Source organism: Sinohyriopsis cumingii, chromosome 18 (genome assembly GCF_028554795.1).
Source record: "Sinohyriopsis cumingii isolate HCF-2022 chromosome 18, ASM2855479v2, whole genome shotgun sequence".
Lineage (NCBI taxonomy): Eukaryota > Metazoa > Mollusca > Bivalvia > Unionida > Unionidae > Sinohyriopsis > Sinohyriopsis cumingii.
The window spans coordinates 78,420,637-78,446,000 of NC_142978.1; the positions used below are offsets into that span (position 1 = coordinate 78,420,637).

General features: G+C 36.8%; 1 protein-coding gene across 3 annotated transcripts in view; it reads left to right on the forward strand.

Annotated features, from left to right (window-relative positions):
* The window catches only part of LOC149777121 (mediator of RNA polymerase II transcription subunit 15-like), a 169,177-nt gene that overhangs the window by 18,182 nt on the left and 125,631 nt on the right, over nt 1-25,364 (forward strand). For 2 of the 3 annotated variants that reach the window (XM_089941796.1, XM_089941797.1), the window contains exon 3: nt 4,009-4,060. In XM_089941796.1, coding sequence (XP_089797922.1) covers nt 4,009-4,060 — 52 coding nt within the window. Of the gene's footprint in view, nt 1-4,008; nt 4,061-22,614; nt 22,798-25,364 lie in introns of those variants that run through there. The other variant, XM_089941799.1, reaches the window with a different exon arrangement.

Consider the following 25,364-nt stretch of genomic DNA (forward strand, 5'->3'; position numbering starts at 1 on the left):
TCAGAGCTCTCGGAGGCTAGTTTCAAACCAATTTATGAAGTGGTTAACCGCTTGTGTAGGTTTCATGGAATGGTTTCATGAAACTCACCAAGATCAAAAGACAGTTTTTTTTGGGGGGGGGACCTTTGAAGATTAATGAATGAAAATAAGTTATTGTTAGTAGCACCTAAAACGTCAGTCAGAGTTTCTTCTGACCTTTCTCATCCCATTTTTGATATTTTTCCATTTATATTGTGGTGTAGGGTCAGAGTCAATTGCCTGTCAGAAAGTTGGAATTCACCACCACAAAGCCAGATCCATAAGGCAGAGAATACATGTCAGTGAGATAGTCGTGTGTTACAACAAAACCATTGTAGACACGAGCTCCATTCTTGATGAATCTGAGTTTCTCCAAATTGCTGCGACAGCGACAGATTTCTGGTCATTGTCCTTGGAATAAGTTTGTTGATAATTATGTGTCCTTTCCTTTTGTTACAAACAGTTTGTGATGTTCATTTAGTATTTTAGAATTTTGGTATAACAACATTGGAAAGGGTCTTATTGTTGATATCACATGTCTACATGGGCATGTAGGTTGTGAGATTTGTATAGTCATGTGACTAGAAATACAGCTGTTGAGTAAGGGGATCAAATTTCATAAGCGCTGTAGTAACACTTTGTCAGTAAGTGGATTAAAGACAACATTGTTTAAGTTTGCAGGGCCCACTGGTAAGTGGCTACTCAGCATATGGTGGTGGCAAATTCCAATTTTTTGATAGGCAATGGACTCAGACCCTACACCCAAACGTAAATGTCCAAATATCAAAAATGGGGTTGACGGGTCAGAGGAGACTTTTCGGATTACTAAACCATAAAGGATATCTCTCTCCTATTCTCCTTAAGGTTAAAAACTGCATTGCTTTCGAAGTCAACATGTTTCACTGGATAACAAAGTACAAGTGAAAATGAAATGTTTAAACATTGGTTCAGGTAATATACCTTTATATATACCATGCCTTGCTCATCAAACAAAAGAAGTTTAATTTTGCATACTTGGAGCAGTCACAGCTGATATGCTTCAGTGTCCACAGAAGGCAGGATGAAACCACTGCTTCGTTGAGAAACACATGGTTGCTGATTACAGATGACAGGTGACCACCGGTTATGTGACATTTATAAAGGAAATTTGCCAGGGAGAAATTAGCATGGTTGTTGTGACCAAGTGACTGCTAAACTCAGGTGATTGTTAGTACTGGTTTATCTGTTGATTGAAACTGAAATGGTACTTGTATATGCTTATCAAAACTTCAAAACTTACTTTTCCTGTCTCACAGAATCCTTAAATCATCAAACTAAGTGATCTCATTGATATATGTTTGTTTTACAATTTATCCGTAAAACTTCAGTTGCTAAACATTTCCTCATTTCCTGTGAAGCCATCCATTTCTTGTAATAATTAATATTATTAATTATTGAAAGTGGCGTTATGTTGTGTGACTTTTTGTTCTAGATGTCCATTATTACTATAATTCAAATTGTTGCTTTTTGTTGTGTGACTTTATGTCCTGTGTGTATTTGTGACTTTTTGTCATGTGACTTTCTGCCCTATGTGTATGTATGACATTTTGTCATGTGACTTGCTGTCCTATGTGTATTTTTGACCTTTTTGTCATGTGACTCTCTGTCCTTTGTGTATTTGTGACTTTCTGTCTGTTAACTGACTAAAGTTGTATTGATTTAAATTTTAGAGCATCATGAAGGTGTCATGTAATCTGATCCAGATAACTTTTAGCAGTTTTTTAAGGGTGTGTGTATGCTGATTTTTAAGAATTCTCGACATTTACTTTTATTTTTACAAAAACTTTCTAAGAATGATTAAGAGAAATAGACAAATGAAATTTGGTAAATTTTGTACGCTTATTTGTTTTATTTAGTTCACAAAAGATCAGATAGCCTAATGTCTGGGGCCTCTCTAAATATAGACTGGGCTTTTCCCCATATTCTAATGTGACTTACCCCTCGAGCTTGTCATCTTATTTGCTTGAAAAAATCTTGAGTGTGCCAAGGAAATGTGTCAGTTTTATATCAGTGTTCTTGAAGGACACTGGTAAATTATTAATATTCACCCCTCTGCTGGGGCTACATTTGTAGCTCCCTCTGCTTTATGAAGATCATCTGCTGACTTGTATCGAAAGCTATAAACTTTGTGTAGACAGCAGAGCACCTGACCGATGAATGGGGAATAGCACTATTTCTATTCTCCATCATCTTTGCTAGCCATCATCTTATGACCTGAAGTAATTATGAACTTGAAGCTACTGTTTTTACTGAGTGATATGAAAAGGATTAGTGCCTCTTTGACTTCATTTTTGTTTTTAAATCTGATCAAGAAAGTGTACATTTTTGCAGCATTCTGTAAAGGATACTACATGTACTTGTACTGGTTTACATCAGAACCTGGAGAAAACTTTGCTTTTAATGAATACACTATTTTTAGAGGTAAATACACACAGAAAAATTAGTGTTAAAGCATTTTTATATATTTTTTAATTTAAAGTATAAGTTTTAACATCTTGTCAAAATAATAGTAAAAACAATATGGCCCTGTTGGGCAAGTGGATTTTATAATCAGGGCAAATAATTATTTTAAATCCACATGTCCGGGACCTGTGTCTGAAAATAGAATTTATTTGGACACTTATTATGTAGATGAACTGGTTCAATTTTCAGGGGTGCTAAAATTCTGAATGCTTTTGTCTGAGATTTTTCCATCCAGATATGAATGTAGAAGCCAGATATTTGTGAAATTCAGAATAAAAACATTCAAATTAGCCAAACAAGTTGTAACATATAAGAAAATGTTGATGTATTTAAGTATGAAATGTACCATAAAAAGGTGGGTTTTTTCAGTTCTGGATTAGCTGTTACTTTTGTTGTAGTATTAGCCTTCTGTACTGCATGACAGTTGTGTTTTTGCTATTAGTCCTGAATGGAATAACATATCAACATGGGGGTTTCACCGTTAATGGAGTTACTGTGATGTCTAGCTGGCCCAAAATAAAAGTGGTGCTGTTCTTACATCCAACAAGACCATCACTCAGCAGTAAAAAAAGAGGAAAGTCTGGAAATTCTTTTCAGTCAGTAGAGTGTCAGTCTCTTCAAGGGACTCTTGTTAGTAGCATAACACATAAAACCTGGCATTTTATGTGACAGTGAGTCATCAGTCATACATTCAAAATGATGCTTTCACTTTCAGAAATTATGAAAGCTGTAATGTGGTAGGTGAATCATATGGTCAGCAGACCAGAACTTAATATTGATACCTATTTGATCATTTATTACATGTGGATCTCAGTTTTAATCAGATTGAAGAACTTAAAGTGCATGAAACAGTAGCATATCTTGGTTACAATGTTCGAATTGATTTGCCTTTAGGTCAAGGTACAAAACCCATTCATGTGCCAGATATCTGTTCTTGTGGCTGATGCATGGCTAATCCTGTATTTAAAAATTATATTTGAACTAACATAGTGTGTATGCACAAAAGCATAAATTAACAAATAAATGGTTTTTGTTTTTTTTTTGTTTTTCTTGACTTGTTTTGTCTCTGGTATGAGACCCTGCAAACATCTTAAATGAAGCAGCTCCTGTCAGAAGCTAATTTTTGCTAAAATCTCTTTTGTGTTTATTGATGATTCATTGAAATTAGGTATCTTTAGTTTCTCATATTTATGATTGGGCCTTCAACTTCCATGAGGGGCTTGCAGTTCACATTTTGTATAGACCCTTCTTTGTGTACTGCATTTATAGCCCTTGTGTACAACATTTATAGCCCTTGTGTACAGCATTTATAGCCCTTGTGTACAGCATTTATAGCCGAGTTTTGAACACTGCGGGACTGATGCTTGTGGTTTGATGTACATGATTTATGAGCATATATACAGCTTCATAAAATTATCATTCACTAAATTAAGCTATGTATGACTTTAATTTGTCTAAAATTGATGCAGTCTTTTAATTTCTTTCTAGGAGGAGTACCTTGCATTTGTAGCCAGGTTGATTCTGCATGTCAAAGATTTCAGTGAGTACTCAAGAATTTCTATAAATCAAATTTCAGTAATTTGTTCACAAGAATTTTCCAAAATGTCCAAGCTAAAATTGATGAGAGTGTAGTCTTTTTCCTCACTCCTGGTATACAGCAGTTTGTGGACGAATCATGTTAAAATTTGACCAGTCATGTAGGCCAAATTTCTGTGCAAAGAAACTGGAAATGGGGTATAAGCATTTCCTCATTCATGGTGCATAGCAATTTGAGGATGAAACATTGAGCTTGACCGTTCGTGTAGGCCAAATTTCCATGCAGAGTAACTAGAAATGGAATGTAGGCATTTCCTCGCTCATGGTGTGTAGCAATTTGGGGATGAATCATATAGCTTGACTATTCATGTAGGCCAAATTTCCATGCAGAGTAACTGGAAATTGAGTGTAGGCGTTTCCTCACTCAAGGTGTGTAGCAATTTGGGGATGAATTGTATAGCTCAGCTAGTTGTGTTGGTCAAATTTTGAAACAAAGTAATTGACATATCACCACTTGTCAGTCATGCTGAAAAATTAACCAGTCAGCGAGTGTAAATTAGACGACCTCCTGGCATTGCTTATGTCTGCCAATTTCCTCCAGTAAGCTGCTTGTGGCAATAATGAATTGATTATGATAAGAATTTACAATTTATTTTTGCAATGATTTGTTGAGTTCTCGATTGTTAAGGCTAAAAAGAAGTCAATGGGACCTTTGTAATTCTGACTGTTGATATCCAGATTGTCTAAATGGAGGAATTAGACTTATTCCTTTCCCGAAACATTGACAAAACTTCGATGGATCAAGACGTTTGTGTGGTCACGTGTACAATCAGCTGAATATGGAAACAATTGATGACAATTACAACATGTTTGTTCGCATACAAGTACACCACTCCCTCGATAACTCACGCCCTGATAACTCATAAACCCGCTTATAACACGGGATCAGGCGTGGCTCCCATCTTTTAAACCAGAAAATATCCAAAAAATTGATCCCTATATGTTGAACTTGAAGAAAATCGCAATCAAAATTGGTAACGGAAAGTTTGATGTATCGCTCCTTTTATCATCGAAAATGGTAGATAGGCCCTGGAAGTTTTAATCAACACTTTGAAATATCAGATTTAAAAATAGGTCATTCAATTTTTACATTTTCTTTCCAAACGACATTCCTAGTACACTGCAATTAACAATATGTTAGGAAATTTCTAGCAATGAAAATGTCACTTACGCCAAGTGGAGGCAGTACTTTAATAACTAAATACAAATTAAATAATTTTTTATCAATTGAAATTTGTGTTGTAGTTCTACTTTTAGTTCCTTTGAAGTGTAATTGTTATAAATGCTATGTGGCCTCTTGTAATTAAATGTAAAATGCATCAGTCTCAGGAATGGTCCTGGCTTTTAAAAAGCTGTCACCAAAAAAATCGCCAGTCTCAATATTTTGTCGCCAATTTTCAAAAAGTGTCGCCAGAACAAGTAGTGTACATTTTTCCAAGTGTTAATTTAGTCTATTAATGTAACAGGCAATGAAAATTACAAAAGATGGGTTTCTTTAATTACAACATGCATTAACAAAATGTTACAAAGTGTTACATGAAGATCCGTCGCAATTTTAGGGCTGCCCACTTGTTGAATGCAGTTTCAAAGTCTAATTTTTCACATCTGTACATGCTGATTCTCATGAAATTCTCGAGGGATGAGATGCAGAGTTTATTTCTGATGTCAGTTTTTATGAGGTTCATCTTACTGAATCCACGTTCACAGTCCACAGCACTGACAGGTGACACCAGTAGTCTATCAGCAGTCCCCCCCCCCCAATGGCTAGCTTCACAAAGCTTGTAGTGAATTGCTTCCTAAATCCCAAGAATGATCACTGAATGCTGTATAAATTTTCTCGACAAACAAAATAGGATCTCCATTCCCATGAATGAAACTTACACGAGTCAACACCTGGCAATATTGGACCGTATATATAAGCATAAATTCACACCCAATTTAGAGATTCTTTCACTCTTGTATTTTGAGAAATAAATAATTATTATTAATTATGCAAAACTGGTTGTTATTTTTTTTTGGTGCTATTTCTTGTTTCGAAGTTTAAATCTCAGCAGCCGTAACACGGATTGATGGCAAAAGGATAAGATCAATGAGTAAAATGCTGCACTGGCGACAGACATAATTGTGATTGAGATTTTTCCATTTGCTTTGTATTTATACACAGTAGTCAGTACTTCAAAGGTTATCAGTTTTCTATGAAGGTTCAGCAAAACTATTGTACTGGTATATGCAAAAAAAAAAAAAAAAAAAACCAACAGAAGATTTAGCCATTCAATTAATTGTATCTGTTCTATTCGCGTCTTTAGAAGTCGGTCTGTTGTAGGTATAGTTTGGTAGCATGATTGACTGTATCACAGCATACAGTACTCAGCCCAGATGTCAGCATAAGCAGATTATGATGTAACACTGCACTGTAAAGATGGAGTTGTCAATACGAACAAAGGATTGTTTGTGTAACAGATTGACTCCAATGCATTGCTTAGTCAAGTTTGTGGCTTCCTTTTGTTCTCCCTTTTAATTTATCCAGTCCAAATCTATGACTGTATGTACAAATTAAATAACCAAAAAGTCTGTCGCCAAAAAAATCGCCAGATGGGATATTTTTGTCGCCAATAAGGAAAAAAAATCACAATATGCGACATTGGCGAAGCCCAGGACGATCCCTGAGTCTACTGTAACAGCTATGTCTGTGAGCGTTTCTCTGAAAACCTAATTAAGTGCCGACCAAGTTTTGATAACTGACTTCTGGAAGTATATGTTGTATTGCTGCACTGAATTAAAAGCTGGTCTCCTTTGTATTACCACTTTAGTTATGTCTTTTGAATCAAATAAAAGAGGTGGAATAGAAGAAAAGTTAAAAGGCATGAAAATCCTACAAACTTAAAATCAAGTGGCCCTGGTCATATGTTGTGTGAACTCACTTCATTTGATCACTCGAACATTTATAAATGTTACTGTGTCTGTAACATAAACTACCTTAAATTAACCAACTCTTTCATAACTGTGATCAAGGATAACAAGGCAGCCAAGCGAAATGAATACTTTGTAAAATAAAGAGTTTGATTTCACAGATACGGACCACTGTGGGCGAGTTTCAGAGAATTCTTGAACTGGCACTTGAGATATTCTCAAGGATGATAAGAAGTTTTATTATTACTTCCAATGAAATCACGACATCAATATTGTACTGATTGAGTTTCGACGTAGATGATTGTCTCACGAAATAAATGTCGCATGTTTTTTAAAAAAAAGGAACCTTGTTTGGTGGTGTATCAACAGTTAGTCTAGGTTCCTGCTCTGTGGACTCTCGATTTGGCAGGATAATATTAAACACCACTATGGGAACCAGACTCATCAAGAAAACAAAAAGCAGTGATGTAATACACATATTTTTTTGCTTACGCATGATGGCTGTTGAAACCAGTTGGAATGATCTTTCACAAGTTGGACATTTTGAAAATGTTATTTAAACAGAATAACAAACAACTTCATTAGAAAAAGTGCATTATTAAAAATTATTATCGACGTGATTGTAAAATGAGGATTAAGTCAATAAACAGCCCAGTTCCCTAACTCTGCCCACCCACCCCTGCGGTTTTCTCTATGTCAAAGCGATGTTTTTCAATTTTTGGAGGTCCCTCTGTAACTTGCTCCTTGCTTATAGTGTGGTCTATGTTTGCAGACCCAATTGTATGCGAGTTATCGAGGGAGAAGTGTATGTAGAAAAGCATGTCCTGTCGACGGCTTGAAGGTAAAAAAAAAAGAATTGAAATTAAAAATATGTTTCTATATTGTCTCCCCCACCACCAACTTTTATGCTTTGATGTATATTGTTTTTCTTGTACCGGAAGCAATGAACCCCAGACTGCATTATTTTAAAGTTTGAAAATTTACACTTTAATGTTGGATTGTCCCAAAAACAATGATTTATTGTCTCAGTCTTCCAGACACTTGAGCAACTCTTTACTTTCTCATTGGGCTGAAGGAGGGGTGGAGATACAAAAATGTAATAATAAAGAAATACAAAAACAATGATTTCAGATAATTATCATCCCATATATTAAGTATGCATTTAAATGTTTACATTAACATACATCATTGATCAAAATTCCATAGTAGAACTTTAAAATTATTATGTACAACAGTATCCTTTTTAACAGTAATTATTTATTATTTTGTTATTAATATTTAATTCATTTACTTCCAAGCCAGCATAAACACAAGCCAGATAAAATTAATAAGAATAAGATTATGTGTAGTTGTTGTTGGGTTTAATGCCATTTTTCAGCACACGATAGGCTATATATGACGGCCAGTATTAATGGTGGAGGAAGAACCCGGGAAAACCCCGGAAAGAACCACCACCCCACAAGAAGCTACTGGCAAGCTTTCTCACATACCCACATTGGGTGAATCCGAGACTTGAACCCACGCAGACAGGTGAGATGGCAGTGATCCGTAATGGAGAGCGCTTTAGACCACTCAGCCACTCGGGCCCCTGATAAGATTATACACTGAATACATTAGCATATTTTGGAGCAAATTTCCTTGTACATGATTAAGTTCTTGAGCAGCTTTAAAATTGATTTTTATTATTTACTGACAAAACACAGACTATTACTACACAAACTTGAACTACAACTATAAATATTGTCTACTGCAGTATAATTTATGCAACTTTGAAATTTTTAAGAATAATACAAATCATTTTCAATAAATGTTTCACTTAAGCTGAAACATATATATTTGCCAAATACCTCATGTTTCTGTGAGGTTATCAGGGTGTCATGTCATGTGATTTGGTAGGCAGAGTGATCTATCATCTTGCCTAAAGTCAGTTGGAGATGGAGTGTAGGGATTTCGTCACTCAAGCTAGTGATTTGGGGATGAATACATAGCTTGACCATTGGCTGTCAGTCTGTTAAGTGGAATGTGACATTTCATGGCTAAAATTTAACCCTTGCATTCTTGCAAAATGTAGGTTAATTATGTAAAATGCAAGTTGAAATATTTATCACATTCTTTTTTCTACAAGTGGCATATTTTCCAGTGATGTACTGTAATCAATAAAATTCCCATTTCTTTGTATTGCAGCAAAAACAGATACATAATTACTGAAACATAAAAAGCAGCTTGTTTTGGCATTGATATTTTTCTTTGAATTCCGCTGTCAAGTGTATAGCTCTTTACTGTGGTCATCCGACTATTATATTTTCAAGGTACATCTGTATCTTTTGCACCCCGGCACATTTCACTCGTGAAACGTTGAATTTTTTCTCAGATATTATCAGACATTGATTAAAATCTAGTACTTCATCTCTTCTACAGATCTGTAATGTTTGTCTCTTTTGGTAGGCTGGACAGTCTCAGATAGTTGTGTTACATAGTATGTTGACCTTCCTCTCTGAAAACAAAATGGTTGATCCTATTGCAAACATTGCTGCACACATAAAAAATTGAAATGCTTTATCATCAATTTTGGGGGCAGTGACTTTTCAAGGTTAAAAAATATATACTTATGTTATCAGAATTAAGTCATAAACAAGAAAAACATTTCCACATGCATTAATTTGTTCATGAAGAAAATACAGGTAGAATTAAAAGAAAAGGTAGCACTTTTTTATTCTAAAATTTGTGGGATATGGTCACGGTAGTATGCTATAAATAACAAGTTTAATGCTAGTAATAATTTATCTGTTAATATTATTAAGCTTTATTTTTCTGCAGTGGAATTACTTTGTATATGGTGCACCTTGTGCATAGACCCAGTCTGACCGAAGTCATCAACCCTACACTATAGCGCATGCTCATTCTTGTTTGGACAACCGTTGAGTCAGAATATGGAAAGAAACACTATGAAAAGACAAAATATATCTGCCACCCATATATATTCACTAATAGATGAGTCCAACTGCCAGCTGCACAGACCCTGATCTGCAGTTGCATAATGCATCGTCATTTCTGGGTCTGTATGGTTTGTTAGCAGTAATAATTAGAACAAGCAGCATAGACCCTACTCAGCAGGTGCATTATTCTATGGCAGATCAGGGTCTGTGTTATTTTTACAATTTGATTTGAATTGTAAATGAGTATAGGTGATGATTTTGCTAAATACGAGGGCTTGAGAGTCATAATACTTTTGGAGTGCAATTATCCTCTGTCTGTATCAAAATATTGTCAGAATATTTTTGTTTATAAGATAACATTGATGCTTTTTAATTAGCATATTATCTTATGATGAGCCACCTACAATCCCCCCCCTTATATAATAGTGTCGGCGATTGTGGTAGGAGTATGTAATCATTATTATGGGTTCTCCCATAAAATTAGAATAAATTATGCATTTATAATTTATACAACATTTTGACATGGGTCCTGATATTGTTGTAATTATTGTTATTAATGCGATAACATGGTCACAAAATGAAATGGTCAAATAGTTGGTTTTTAGTAGAGATTCCAGGTGTCCAAAATGTTTCAGTAATGTTTTACAACATTGCTATTGTGTTTATAAACAGAATAAAAATAAATAAACTCTTGACATTTTTTTTTACAATAAATTTCAGTAGAGTAACAAGTAATGAGGCTGATGCAACCTTCATTGTTATTAAATTGCATCTCTTATTTTTATTAATGCTATTAACATTTCACATCTTCAGAACTTTCATTTACAGAGGTCTCAAATGGTTGGCATGTTGGCATAACAAAGCGCCATGAGACACTTGTATGTTGTGGACAAAATGAACATGGGTGAATGGACATCCCATTTGCTGTCTGTGGTTGAATGACATTTGGGACCTCGCAGAAAGTTCGCACTTGTATAGAATGAGGAAGGAAGCACATTCTTCTCATCCTTCAGGATAAGTTAGATCTCAAATTTAGCAAAAAAAAAGACTTAACTGGAATTCACTGTCTTCCCTAATAAAACAGAGAGTGATAGCATATTCCAGGTGGGAAACACTATTACTACCTGTGACATAGTAACAGAGGATCATGTATGCTTCAGCAAGGAACAAAAGCATCAACCCTCTTAGATAAGATAGTGTGTAAAAGCAAGTCAGCTTCTGTTGCTATGTCCAAGTGACCCCCCTCAAGGATGCCAGGGAAGCACAACAGTAATACCCCTGGTAGAGGTTGAACTGAACCCTAATATGGAGATTGCTTGCGCCTCTCCCAAGAGGTAGGGGCAAGAATCCCATACTACAAGGAGTAAGATCATGGAACCCAAAGAAAGTTAGACGTCATATTGGCTCCTCTAGTTCTGAGGGAAGTTTTCTCATATCTAGAGTGCCATGGACTGTAAGTGACTCGTAATTGATTATTCACTGATCACTAGGTACAGATCACTGGTCACTGAATACAGGTATGGGTCATTGGTTACCACCAGCCCTTGCAGGGTATCGTAAGAAATCAGATCAGGTCTCTTCCATTTCCTTGCTTCCTTTGAATCATTTTTGTTTCTGGAACTTCTACCTTCAAGGAAGAGGCAACATATACCACCATGGATGTCATCTATATGGTCCTTGGCATGAGGTCTGACAGTTATCACAAGTTACACAGGAAAGGTCATCAAGGAAGGATAGGGTTAGTTCCCCTTCCTGTAAGAATTTTTCTTGGTCTTTTGACTTGACACCCATTAGGGACAGTTCTGTTGCCCCCCATGCTGAGTTGCACAATATCTGTATTCCTACATCCAAGCCTTCCCTGCACAGGGATTATCCTGTATCTGTTTCTTCTGTATCCCAATGTGCTTTGGAACAGGAAGATGATGATGATGATGATGATGATGATGATGCTTTGTCAGTTCTCATATGTTCTCAGGAATTTACTGAAGTTTCTGAGGATATTGTGCGCCCTCCCAGATGAGAATCTCTGAACTCTTGTCACCAAGCATGACCATTGGTCAAGGAGGAAGAGACTTGGACATTCGACATGGCTGTCAATGAAGTCTGCAGCTTTCTTCCTCCTGACTTGTGCCCATAGCCCAGGTGTTCAAAGGAAACTGAGATTCTTTCCTTCTTAGAAAAACTATCAAGGGCAAGAAGTAGTGCAGTGGCTGAGTAATGGTCAAGATTTGGTAAGACGAAATAAAGGCATTAGTCAAAGACCTGGTCATTAGTGACCATAGCTTCACATGCTGACCTATTTTGAGTCATTATCACCCACTGCCTTGTAATTACTATAAGAGGCTGTTGCTAAACCTCAAGTCATGCATTGTCTGTTGTGATGGCATTGTCAGTAGAGCTCCTTCACTTCCACCAGGATAAAGTTTTATATATCCTTCAAAGTTTTTGTTAGAACATGGCAAAAATGTTCTGAAGACTGTACCCTGGTTGTTAGGTCTCATTTCCACTATTGCTTCTCAGGAATTAAAGGGACCAACGACATAGGTCCCTTGCATCATTTGCCGGTTGCTGGTCTGGCCAGTACTTGCACAACCATATCAAGTCATGGAAAAGCCACAGTGCCAACAAAAGGGTATGCATCGACAACAACAAAGTAGACAGCCCCCATGCAAGTCCACTCTACAAACAAAACAAAGTGGAGAGGTAAGGGCAAAGCAAAAAAGTCTGTGTTGGCCTCCCCCATTCCCAAATGTCAGGAGGGTGGTCATCTCTAGGGACACCACCTCTCCTGCAGTGGATACCTCTTACTTTAACACAGATAGGTACTCGATTAACCGTTTTCAGAGACTTGGTCAAACATCATGAAAGATTGATGGGCCCTTTCTTCAGTGAAGGAGAGCTTACATCTGTGCTTCATAGAATTCCTTCCTCTATCAATGTCACCCATCTTCTTTCATCAGTCAAATGCATTAAAGTTGAAGGAAGAAGTGCACACTTTTCTTCAGAAGAGTGCAGTTGAAAGTGTTCAGAAAGTCCAGCCTCCAGCTTTCTATTCCCCGATAGATCTGGTACCAAAGAAGGGCCGAAAACTGAGGCTGATTATAGAGCTTAACCCCTAAACAAATTTTTGCTAGAAGATGGCAATTGCAGCTTCAGTTCGGAATGTTGTCACTGATGGGGCAATTTCCAGTGATCTTTAAGATATGTACTTCCACATCCAGGGCCCTGAGTGGTCTAAAGCGCTCACCATTACAGATCACTGCCATCTCACCTCAGTCAGTGTGGGTTCGAGTCTTGGATTCACCCAATGTGGGTATGTGAGAAAGCTTGCCAGTAGCTTATCATGGGTTGGTGGTTGTTTCCGAGTTTTCCCGGGTTCTTCCTCTATCATTTATACTGGCCACCATATATAGCTTATCTAGTGCTGAAAAATGGTGTTAAACCCTACAACAACAACAACATCTACATCCTGATTTTTCCTCTACAGAGAAATATTTCCAGTTCATGATTGGAGAGGAAATATTTTAGTTCCTAGCCTTGCTGTTCAGTCTTTCCTCAACATCTCGTGTTTTCACCAGAATCTATGGAGTAATAGCATCACATATAAGGTACTTGGGGATTCCATTGATCCAGTATTTCAACATCTGGCTTACACAGCAACAACAACAAACAGGTCCTATTAAGTCACGTGACCCACTATTCATCCGTCACGAGTCCTTTGGGACAGATTCCAAATCTAGAGAAATCTGATCTCATTCTTTCACAGGATCTTGTGTAAATAGGAATGAATTTCCTTACCTCACTGGGCCAGGTTCTTGTTCACCTGGAAAGGATACACAAAATCATGGAACTTTAAAGGATGTTACAAACTAAGATTTCATAGTCAACTCATCTGTGTCTCTTTCTTCTAGGAACCTTGAATTCTGGGGCAGACCTGGTTTCCCATGTAATCCTAACAGAATGGTCTCTGTACCAAGTAGTTGCAGGTTAATTCAATGAGAGACATCTCTAGCAGACTTGTTTGCATTCAAACACACTTAAATTATCCAAAGATCATTCCATTGGCTCAGATCCTCACATGTTGGATCTTATTAAGTACTTTAGGCTACAGAGACCAGTGTCTCACCCATTGACACCAAGATGGAATCATTAACTTGTTTTATGGTAACTGAGAAAATCACCTTATGGTTCTTTGAGTGATGATTCTATTGAAAATCTTATGCTTAAAACCATTTTTCTTCTGACTATTGCATCAGTGCAGAAAAGAAGCAAACTGCATGCTTTATCAGTTGAGGAAGGATGGTTATTACTTCAGAGGGAATTATGGTTCAGTTTCATTTTTATGTCAACCAGGTTTTCTTGCTCAAAATAAACCAACTTCCTTCAGTAGTTCCATCTCTGATTGAAATTCCCCCGTTTTAGTTGCATCCGTGCTGGAGATAACTGAAATAAGACTTATTTGCCCAGCTAGGGCACTTCAGTTGTTTTGTGTTATGACTTTATGGTCCTAAAATAAATAAAGTATTTTGAGTTAAATCCCAAATAATCCTAAATGTCCTACTTCAACTCCAGAAGTATAGAATGTTCTGAATGAATTCCAATAGTCATGAATGTCTTCATGTACCAAAATGATATAATCATGAATGTGCTAATATACCAATAGTCTAGATATATAGCAATGATATAATAGTCTAGATATGTAGCAATGATATAATCCAGAATGTCTTTGAATGAATTCACAGTAATCCCAAAATAGTGTTAATCCAGTTAATGAGCACTTCAGTAATTCCATTGAATGATTTAAATGATTTCTTTCAAATTATAACTGTACATAACTAAAAATGATTCCACAAAGACTGATATTAAAATGAGAATGAATAAATTTTATTTTTCAGGACCTTACATAAAAACCTTAGACACAATAAGATGACCAGGATGTGGGTCATTTCCCCATCAAATTATTTTAAACATGGTAAACATGGCCAGGAATTGAACTAAAATCCAAGTCAGTGTAAAAGTAGACAATATAATTTCTCAGGGAAAAACAAATGTCTTGAACTCAAATCCAAGTAAACATTTTAAAAAAATGACATTAGTGAGGTATGTCCAAACCCCTACTCTTAATTATGGACAAAGGTCAAGCACAATAAAAATTAAATATACATAACATTAGCAACTATAAAGGGAGAAGGAAGTGTAGGAAAAGTTTTTTTCTCCCCTTAACCCATTTTATCTTGTTCACTGATTTCAGCTGCAGTGTCTTATTCCTGAGAAGCAGTTCTAAATACATTCTGGAAAAACAGAGCACCATCAAGCAGCAGCAGCATTTGTTATAACATTGTTTTTCTTTGAATATTTTGGTGGACTGACTGCCAAGGAAAGGGTAAATGGTTATCACTGAATGATTGCTTCTGTTTCAGGCTCTCTGTTCTGATTTGGGGGACTACTAAGGAGAATCCTGATTTATGGGCCTATCTCCTGATTCCCCGATTTTTCAACTCCCTGAGGAAAAAAAAAAGTATTTTTTTTAACAAAAACATCATTTTCCATTTCCCTCATTCTGTTTCTGGTTTTTCTGTGTCTGGTATGTTTCTTAGTACTTTACCATATCCTGCTTGATTTCTGGTTTTCATCCACCAATACAGAGAGATTGTCTCACAGTTTGGTTCTCCTTATCCGACCCCATCAACAAATGTCAGCATCTTAGTGGATATGTTTCTCAGCAAGAAGTGAAAAAGAAGAAAAGGAAGTAAATGGTGACTTTTCACCAGCCAAGAAAAAGAAATGGGATCAGATTCTTTAGAGATATCTGCAATGCTTGCATGAATAAGTATGTCATCCTTTAGTGGGTTCCTCTAAGGAAAAAAAAAGGATGGATCTGGCCAACTGTTGCTTCCATCCCATGGAAGAGTAATGCTATCAGTACTTTCAATACCGCACATCAACAGCAATGCTGAGAGAGCATTCTCAATGGTCAGAAAAAACAAAACCAGCCTAAGAGCCAGCCTGTCAGCATCAACCATGGAAGCTATTCTTGTTAGCAAATTTGGCATCCAAGGACAAATAAATGATGAACTTTTGCAGAAATGCAAATCTGCAACATATAATGGACTGAAATAACAAAAGTAAACATTTCTATTATGATATATAGACCTTACTCTTGTACCTCCTGAGTTTTTAGCTGCCTCCTGATTTTTAATGGTGACTTGGTGGCAAATTCCTGATTGAGATTTTTTCAATGTTGGCAGGTCTGGAAGTGGGATCATTTGTTTTGTTTTGCCTTCCCACTTTTCAAGATGATCCTGCAAGTGTTACACAAGTCAGCTAATTTTGATTGACCCTCTGTAGCCCCAGCAGTCATGGTTCAGCAGTCTTCTAGATCTGCTGGTGGATCATTCAAGGACTCTACTTCAGAGGAGGAACTTCCTATAACAGCACACAGCAGTCCATAGATTCTCCACCTTCACTTGGCTCATCTAAAATGTTTTCCATGCCAAGAAAAGTTTTCAGTCAAAGTTGCCAAGTGGATCATTCACTTCAGGAGATGATAAGGTATATGATGCCATAATGGAGAATCTTTTGTGATTGATGTTGTAGAAAACATGTAGATCCTAGCATTCCCATTGTGAATGCAGTGGTTGCTTTTCTTCTCTTCCTTTTTGAAAATGTTTTATTTCCACTATTAAGGGCTATTGAGCAGCTCTTTTCAACACACTCAAAGTTTCAAAAGGCCCTGCAGTTGGGACAGATTCCCACATAGCAGACTTGATCAGATATTGTTATGTGCAAAGACCAATGTTTCGCTATATAATCCCTAATTGGAATCTTTTTTGTCTGTTGTAGTCTCTCAATAAACCCACCCCTTTGAGCCTTTGGATAAAGCTTTGAGAACATTACCTTCAAAAAGGTCTTCTTCCTCACCTTAGCATCTGCAAGATGAAGGAACAAGATTCATACCCTATCCATAGAGCAGGGTTGTATCAGGTTCAAAGGGAATTGTCAGGTGGTTTCTCTCCTTTGCCAACCAAGTTTATTTTATCAAAACCACAGCTTCCATTGGTTGCTCCATTCCTAATTGAGATTTTCGACCTGGAAAAGTACCTGCTATGCAATAGCTACAGGTAAATATTAAATCATTAAAAGTATCTTCCCCACTACATTTTCACTATTCACTAGCAAAAAGCTTCTAGTTCATTTTTTTTTTCTCAGTTAGCAACATGCTAGCTTGCTAATGTCAGTTTAAAGCCATGATAAAAATGCATTAATTCTAAACTTCATAAAACTTGACAGAAGGCATCTTGTCATGAAGCTTGTTAAGATTTGTTCAGCTATATGGTCGATCCACCTTCTAATATGGCTAACATTATTAAAAAAGAAAAACCTCTTTAAATGATTTTTTTATAAATATTTTTTGTTTTTAGTTCTTCTGGTCAACTCATGAAATAGTCCATTGTCTTTGTTATCCATCTGTCCATCATCCTTCCACCATTTATCCATCGATTTGAAAAAGTTGGTTATCACAACTCCTCGTAAATTACTTGGAAACTTGCAAAGAAATGTCACACACAAAGTCATTCCATGGTCAAGTTCATTCTGATGAAAAAGGTGCCATTCAGACATCCATTATGGCATCTTGAAAATCTTATTGCTAGTTCTCCAGAATAGATGGTCATATCAACATAGGGTTTTCACTTAAACACTTTTTGTGATGTCTAGTTGGGGTCCTAAATGAAAATGGTGCCAATCGGACATCTAGTATGGCCACTATATGATATATAATTTTAAAATCTTGTTATTGCTACTCCACCTGAAGTGAACAGAAAATCATATTGCTATGGGATTTTCACCAAAAGACATTTTATATTGTCTAGTTTGTGCAAAAAAAAAATTGTGCCAATCCAGTATGAAATCTTGAAAAATCTTTATGTCACCTCTCCTTCAGGATGGATGGTAGTATGAACATGGGGTTTCTCCATAAAACGTCTTATAATATCTAGTTGGTCCTCATTGAAATCTGGCAACTAATATAGCTACCATTGTGGCCATTTTGCAAGTCTTGTTATTGCTACTCCTCCTGAATGGATGGTCTTGTCACTATGGGATTTTCACCTGTATAAACCTCTAGTACTTATTACAGGTGCAACAATGGCAGTCAGCGATCACTGCCAATGGCAGCATAAAACACAGATTGATGTCCCAGTGCTAGATATCACTATAAACTGCTACACTGCAGGTATCATAGCGATATGACTGGAAAATTGTTAAAGCTATGTTAAAAATCCAGATCACACACACACATTATTTTGGACTTTAAAAGAACTCTTTTAGGATTATTTTGGATCCACTTCATAACACTCTAAGTTCATCTCACATTTTCATTTATAACTTTGATAATTACATTATTTGTTAAATTTTACAAAACTTGCTGGGTTTGCTTCTTTCTATTACTTAGCTCATGACCACAGTCATATCATTGCTCACATGGAAGAGTGCAGTGGCACTCAGTAAAAGGTTTTGTCTAAAAGCTGTGATTGAGTGTGCCCCTGATATTATGGCACAGCACCTTACCAAAGGAGTAGATTGATTATGCCTGCTTTCCTCACCCTTTAGTGGAGGACCAGCTTTCTCTTATGGTGACAGACAACTCTTGCAGTACCTGCTAAGAGCAGGCATCATTTTAGTTCCATTACTTTTGGTGACTGTTCTCCAACAACCATTCACTGAGCACTGGTCATCAATTGTAGCTGTTTGATCACTGAGCTCAAGATATTGATCACTGGTCACAGTTCATTGAACACCAGCCTCCAGTCAATACTGACAGATTAATCCCACCAGAAAGAGAGAGTCAGCATTTATGCACTCTACTGGGAATGGGGATCAGATGGACATATCCCCCACTTCTACATTTCTTTTTACTCCTTATTGGATGAGTAGTTTCCATTTTCAGGGAAGTGATTCTAGTCACCAACTTGCATTACCACTGATGGCCACTTGATTGCCAATAACTGCCTATTCACACAGAACTAATACAGAAGGAAAGGGTCAGACCCCCTTCTTGCTAAAGACCAAGGAGGGTAAGAAAGCATGCTCACCCTCCATGCAATGTGGCTATAAGGGACCATCCTGTCACTACCCAAGGGGAGTAACAGGAAGTTAAGACCCCTATTACCCAGTTGTCCCCATAAAATAGGGAGATTCTGGTGCAGCTAGTTCAAGAGCAGTATTGTGACATCTTGTCCATTTTGGTCAAGTCTAAAGGGTTCACTGAGGACTGTGTGGAGAGGACTCACTTTCAACATTTAAGGTCACCTGCCTCCAACTCAGTTTCCTAATGCTGAAAATATCAGATAGCCTGACAGCCAGGGCCCCTCTAATTTTAGATCAGGCCCATCCTGTATTCTTAGTGAGGTGCCAGTTGGGCTTGTCAAAAACAATTTTAATTTGCTGAGGAAACTTTGACTGTGCTGATGAAAGGTGTAAATGTATTTTCAAGATGTTGACATACCTGCCATAACATGTTGCAATCTAAATCAGATCACCACTGTAACTACCTGCAATTGAGAAATGATTTTAATAACATTGAAGCTTGGTATGTCATGCTAAAAATGCGATTTTATACTTCCAAACCTCAGTAATTTAAACCCCACCACCACCACTTTCAGTATATGCAAGTTACATGTAGCATGTATAAACAGTTAACAGTAATGATTGGATCTGATGTAAAACTAACCCTTGGGCAATTAAAGAGGTCAGCCATAAATCATCATTTCACATATTTTTTAATTGGCTTACAATTGCTAGTGAAATTTGTTTGAAGGCTGCAATGGGTGAGCCCATTGTACTAATTTGCATAGGTAGGATCATGAAGTGGAACAACCCGTTATAGGTAAATCAAAGAAATGCTAGATGCATGTACAAGAACAAAAGTTATTATATATTGTTGCCTTGAATGAGAATGTTTAAGCCATATGTATCATATTTTTGACAAGTTTGTGACAGTGGCAACGTTTCTTTAAGTCAGTTTTACTGCATATATGAACTCTATTAGAATTTATATTTGAATTGTAGCTTTTGCAGCGTTGTGTGTCAGTATTAAAAAAGGGAAATTTTGAGCATGTGGAAATTGGAGTCCAGGCTTGTGGAATTTCAGTCAGGGCTTGTAAGTTTATTTAAATCACCAACCCTGGGCCTGTGTCTGAAAAAAATATTTATTAGAGCACTGGTTCCCAAGTGGTGGAACAGGAAGAGATTTGGTCCATTGATTAGGTGATGAAGGAAGTCCCTCTTCCAGGCTGAAACCTCCAGTCTCAGCATCTCATTATAAGGTATACTCTCCCACCATGCTCATCAAAATTCCCTCTTTGGACATCAGAGGTTTGCAGGCAGTGATTTCTACAGGGGCATGTTAAAACCCTAGAGGCTTTTGGAATCAAAAGGCAGGGTTGGTTGTTGCCATAATTTTGCATGCTGACCTATTCTCAGTTGGTTTCCTCAATCTCTTGAAGGAGCACTAAATATCTCCCATTAGAAGCAGTCACCAAGAAGTCCATACATTCTTTGTCCATGCTCATGATGATTTCAGCAGAGTTGCTCCCTCTCTGCATGGATGTTACACTGGTCACTTCAAAAGTCATGCTAGGTCAGACTTGTTAGATCATAGGAAGAACCTTCTTAGGGCTATTTCTCTTGAGGCAGATACCCTATTTGGGGGTCTTATCAAAACAATCAACAGCAGTCCTTTTTGTTTGCTCCTGGTCTTTTAAAACCAACCAGGAATTGATCCCATCAAAAAGGGCCTATTGTGCAACATAAGTATCAAAAGGGGGATGTGACTGCACAACTCCAGAGTTTGAAGAGCAAGGAAGCATGTTGGGTGTTTGTGTGTGTGGTGGTGGTGGTGGTGGTATGAGTTCAGGACTGAATACCTCTCCTGTGGAGTATTCCTCTACCTTTAACAATTATCCTTCTTTTCAGAGGTCTGGTCAGGCATCATAGGAGATTGGTGGGTCCCTTTAGTAAAGAAGGGCTTACACCTTTGTGTCATGGGACTCACCTCTTTCAAGGACCCCCCCCCCATCCATCTTCATATAGTGGATCTCCTAAAGTATTATGAGCTCACTTAGGCCAAGGGAAATATCATGGGTTTTATTATCTTTCTTTAAACTCCATTGGATTAGGATTCACACTTAAAACTGTCTTTGGCGTTGCAAGAAGAATAGGTGAGCTCCATGCCTTCTCCATAGAAGCGGTTTTCTTATGACTGAGTAGTAATTAGATCTATTGTTCTGCTGACTGACAGCTAAAATTCAATTACTGGTACGTCTCGTACTTACATCTTCTTTAAAGATTCCCATTTTCAGTCATGTCAGCGCTAAGGACATTTAAGATAGACTGCTTTGCCCAGTTAATTAGGTTGCTTAAGTTCTGTTTGGCAACTTCAAAGGAGAAGGAAGAGTAAGAGACAGCTGTTCCTTCTGTTAAAGGATTCCACCAATGTGTCAGCATTCAGCATCCATAGGTGGAAATCTTACATTCAATGTTGAGAGCTTATTAGTTCTTCACTAAGAGGGATCTTTCATTAATAAGAGTTAAAGCCGATGGATTAGAGTCAGACTGGGTCTGTGATGTACATATTTTAGAACTTTCTAAAATGGAGGAGGGAAATGGTGCAGTTGGTATGAGTGAGGGTTTTTTATGTTAGAAACAAGTAAGCAATAAAGTAGTGACACAGTACCATTTATATACATATAGTTACATTTTGTTTTTCCCCTCCCCCCAAAGAAAAACATTTTTTATTTCTCGTGGGTCGGATGGTTCTTTCCGGGGTTTTCCGAGGTTCTTCCTCCACCATTAATACTGGCTGCCATGTATAGCCTATCGTGTGCTGAAAAATGGCGTTAAACCCTACAACAACATCATTGACAGAGTTAAATATGAATGATAATGTTATTTTGTTGTCAATGAACTTCATTGACAGAGTTAAATATGCATGATAATGTTATTTTATTGTCAATGAACAAGAGATACCCATGAAAATAAATGGATTTACAGTAATGTGCTGAAGACTAAGGCCTTTATCACTTATTATTCCTACTTTGTCAAGTATGTAGCAAGGATCCTGATCTGCCATTATATTTTGTACTGGCAAATCTGGGTAGATGAACATTTTTTCTATTTTGTATGCCTCACCATGACCATTGTATGAGCAAATAACCTGTCAATCAATGTGTCCATCACACATTGGTTAGGTTTGCATTAAGGTCAGTTTTCATGCATTGTGGTGAACACATTTCTGTAATTTTTATTACCTCTCTTCATCCTAGATTTTTTTTAAAAAATGTTTTTTTAAATTTCTCATTTTGTCCTTTTTTTCTTTTTCAAGGTGAGAGATGCATCATAATCCATTTTTTTCCTGGACCATTGCTTACATAGAAAATGCCAGTGTTTATAAATTGATTTATATTTATGTATCAGACTGTTCATTTATGCAGGATGTAAATGAAAACCACAGTCATCTGTACATGTACATGTCAGTTACACAAATGAATGATGATGAATCAGAAATTTGCCCCCATTTTTTATACATGATATGTATAAATTACACTAGATTAGCACAGTGTGCTGCAATTATCAGCCTTGCAGCAGGAGTAGAAAATATATGACAATAGTCCTGTTTTAGGTGATAAAAACTTACTGTGGTCTTACTTTCCAGTATTTTGTAGTGGGTGAGATGCTAAAATGAACCTAATACTCCCAGCACAACTGTAGTTTTCGGTATAAATCAGAAGCCCAAGCATGGATTATATAACATTATTGGATCTTCTTAAAGACGTTGGTAAGGTTTGTCATACTCCAGATTTAATTCTTTCAAATATTATGGAAATGTTAATTATGCACTAGATCTTAGCCACCTGCACACTCGGTGTTACTTCAAAACATGTGATGTTAACCCAGATGGTCAGTGTTGGCAAGGCGAACTCTGGAGCTGTAGCTAAATTCACTGATTGGACTTTGGTAAACTGCTGTCAGACAGGCATCTGGCATGGTTCTGAGTAAACACACCTGTAATGTCTTGTGTAATTGTGCATGATGTATATGCACTAAACTCTGTTTACTTTGGTTTTGTGGATTTATCACTTTCAGATTATACATATTTATACGATAGGTATTTAATTTGATGGATTAACCTCTAACCCAAAAGATAAATTACAAAATAACAAAAATCTGACAACAGGAAAGGTTGATGGCTTGAATAGTTACAATACTACAGCCAGTATGAGCACAGATCAAACACCTGTCAAAAGAGTAATGCCTTATGTCATGCTTTCATTCAAGTGCTCAACATCTAATGCCTTACGTCATGCTTTCATTCAAGTGCTCAACATCTAATGGGGCCAACACCTGTCAAAAGAGTAATGCCTTATGTCATGCTTTCATTCAAGTGCTCAACATCTAATGCCTTACGTCATGCTTTCATTCAAGTGCTCAACATCTAATGGGGCCAACACAACCAGAAATGCCAAGCCAGGCAGTTCTATAAGCACATCTTTATAGAATCTTTTACTTAAACCATTACTCATATAATTACACAATCAGTATGTTCCGATGAGCATGGTGTCTGAGTTCAGTAAAATTCAAGTTAGATTCCCCCAAAGAGAAAATGGGTGAGAGATTGTACATAATTATCCTTGTCTTTGAAAAAGCAGGACCTGTGTAATTCAGAAATTTCAGGATTATTTACATGGCTGAAGTTTCCAAGTACCTCACTGCTATGTGTGTGATTTAGTACTGGATGGTGATTAGTGTTGTGTATATATACATAGCATTTTAATGGGTAATTGTTCTTCAGGCAGTAATTTTGGTATTGTACAGTCATGTTGTTTCATGGGATAACAATGCAGGGATAAAATGAGATGTGTAATCAGAAGTATTTAATTTAACAAAAAATTCTACCCATAATTCTAAGTATAAATGCATACATTTATCGCTGTTTTATGCAGCTTATTCACCCTGGATTACGAAAAGAATTGTAGAGAATAAAGTTCAGTTTTTCCATGCAAGTATTTTTAATAGCCATTTCATTTGAATTAAAGTAAACGAGCATTAAACCTGAATTCTGTAGATCATTTCATTTTACTTTATTAACTACTTACTAATTATCATTACTGTGCTCACATATTGTTTTAAGGCCAAGGGCAACTGGCAATTACCCAGTACTGTATGCATACGTGTGCATTGTAACAAATTAAAATGCTTTGTATTTTTTTGTGGCAAAAAAGGATTAGTCAGACACCTGTAAAAAAGACAATATTTTAGTACAGTAAGGAAGTTGAAGCATCATATCGCTGAGTTTTGTTTATTGCTATAAATGTATCGGTAAGAAAATGGGAATGGTTCTTTCTGCTTCACATATGGCTCATTTTTCATCGGGTCTTGAAATTCATGGCTTGATGCAACCACGTAATCCATGAAATTTGGTACCCCATGAAAAAGTGAAATCACAGTATAAAGGCCATTCAAGGAACCACTGAATTGTCTTATGTAAAATTAAGCAAAGGTTCATAAAGTGGTGGTCTTGTATGAGCATAGGTGTCCTTTGTATGGATGTATGCACTATGGCAGGTTGTACTGTATGATGAGATCAAACTTTTGTTAATGGCTTTGCTTTGGCAACAGTTTTATTCCAGTTAGAGATGTTTATTTGTCCATGTTTTTGAGAATTGGTCATATCATGTATTATAACAAGTATGTTAATGTGTCAGTACAGTGAAAATTTAAAATCCATTGTGATACTTTTGTACAGTGCTATTCCATTCTCTTATTAGGTATAAAAATAAAGGCATTGCTAAGTGTTGAATAGTTTCTGTCAGGGTCAGGGCCCTTTTACATAATTGTTATGGTTACACACGGGGAAACCTGCCTTGGCAGACACCTCCCTTTAAATAACACATATTTATAAGTGATAGATTTTAATTAATTTAATTATTACTTTGAGTCTCAAAATTAAACACAACAGTCCATAAGGGACAAATTTTATGGTTCATTCGTTGTTGTTTATTGACTGATTTCACAGTATTTGATGTATCTTGCAAGTTTTTTTGCTTTTGAATGTTTGGTTTGATTTGGTTTGGTTTTGGTCTGTTATGTCACAGCAACACATGTAGGTTATTTAGTGCTGAGTCAGTTGCCATGTTGCCATTTAATGTATGAGGGAATGGACTTTTTCACCAGCCTAGAGCAAGTTTGTGTTCCATTGTACAAGATAGATTCCTCTTTTGTTGGCACTCCAAGCCATGTCCTCATTGGCTTGCTTACAAGTACCTTTCACTTCAGGGGACAGTGAACTATGTGGTGGACTTGGTTCCCTTAGGATGGCTTCTCCTCCTGGCAAACTGGAGACCA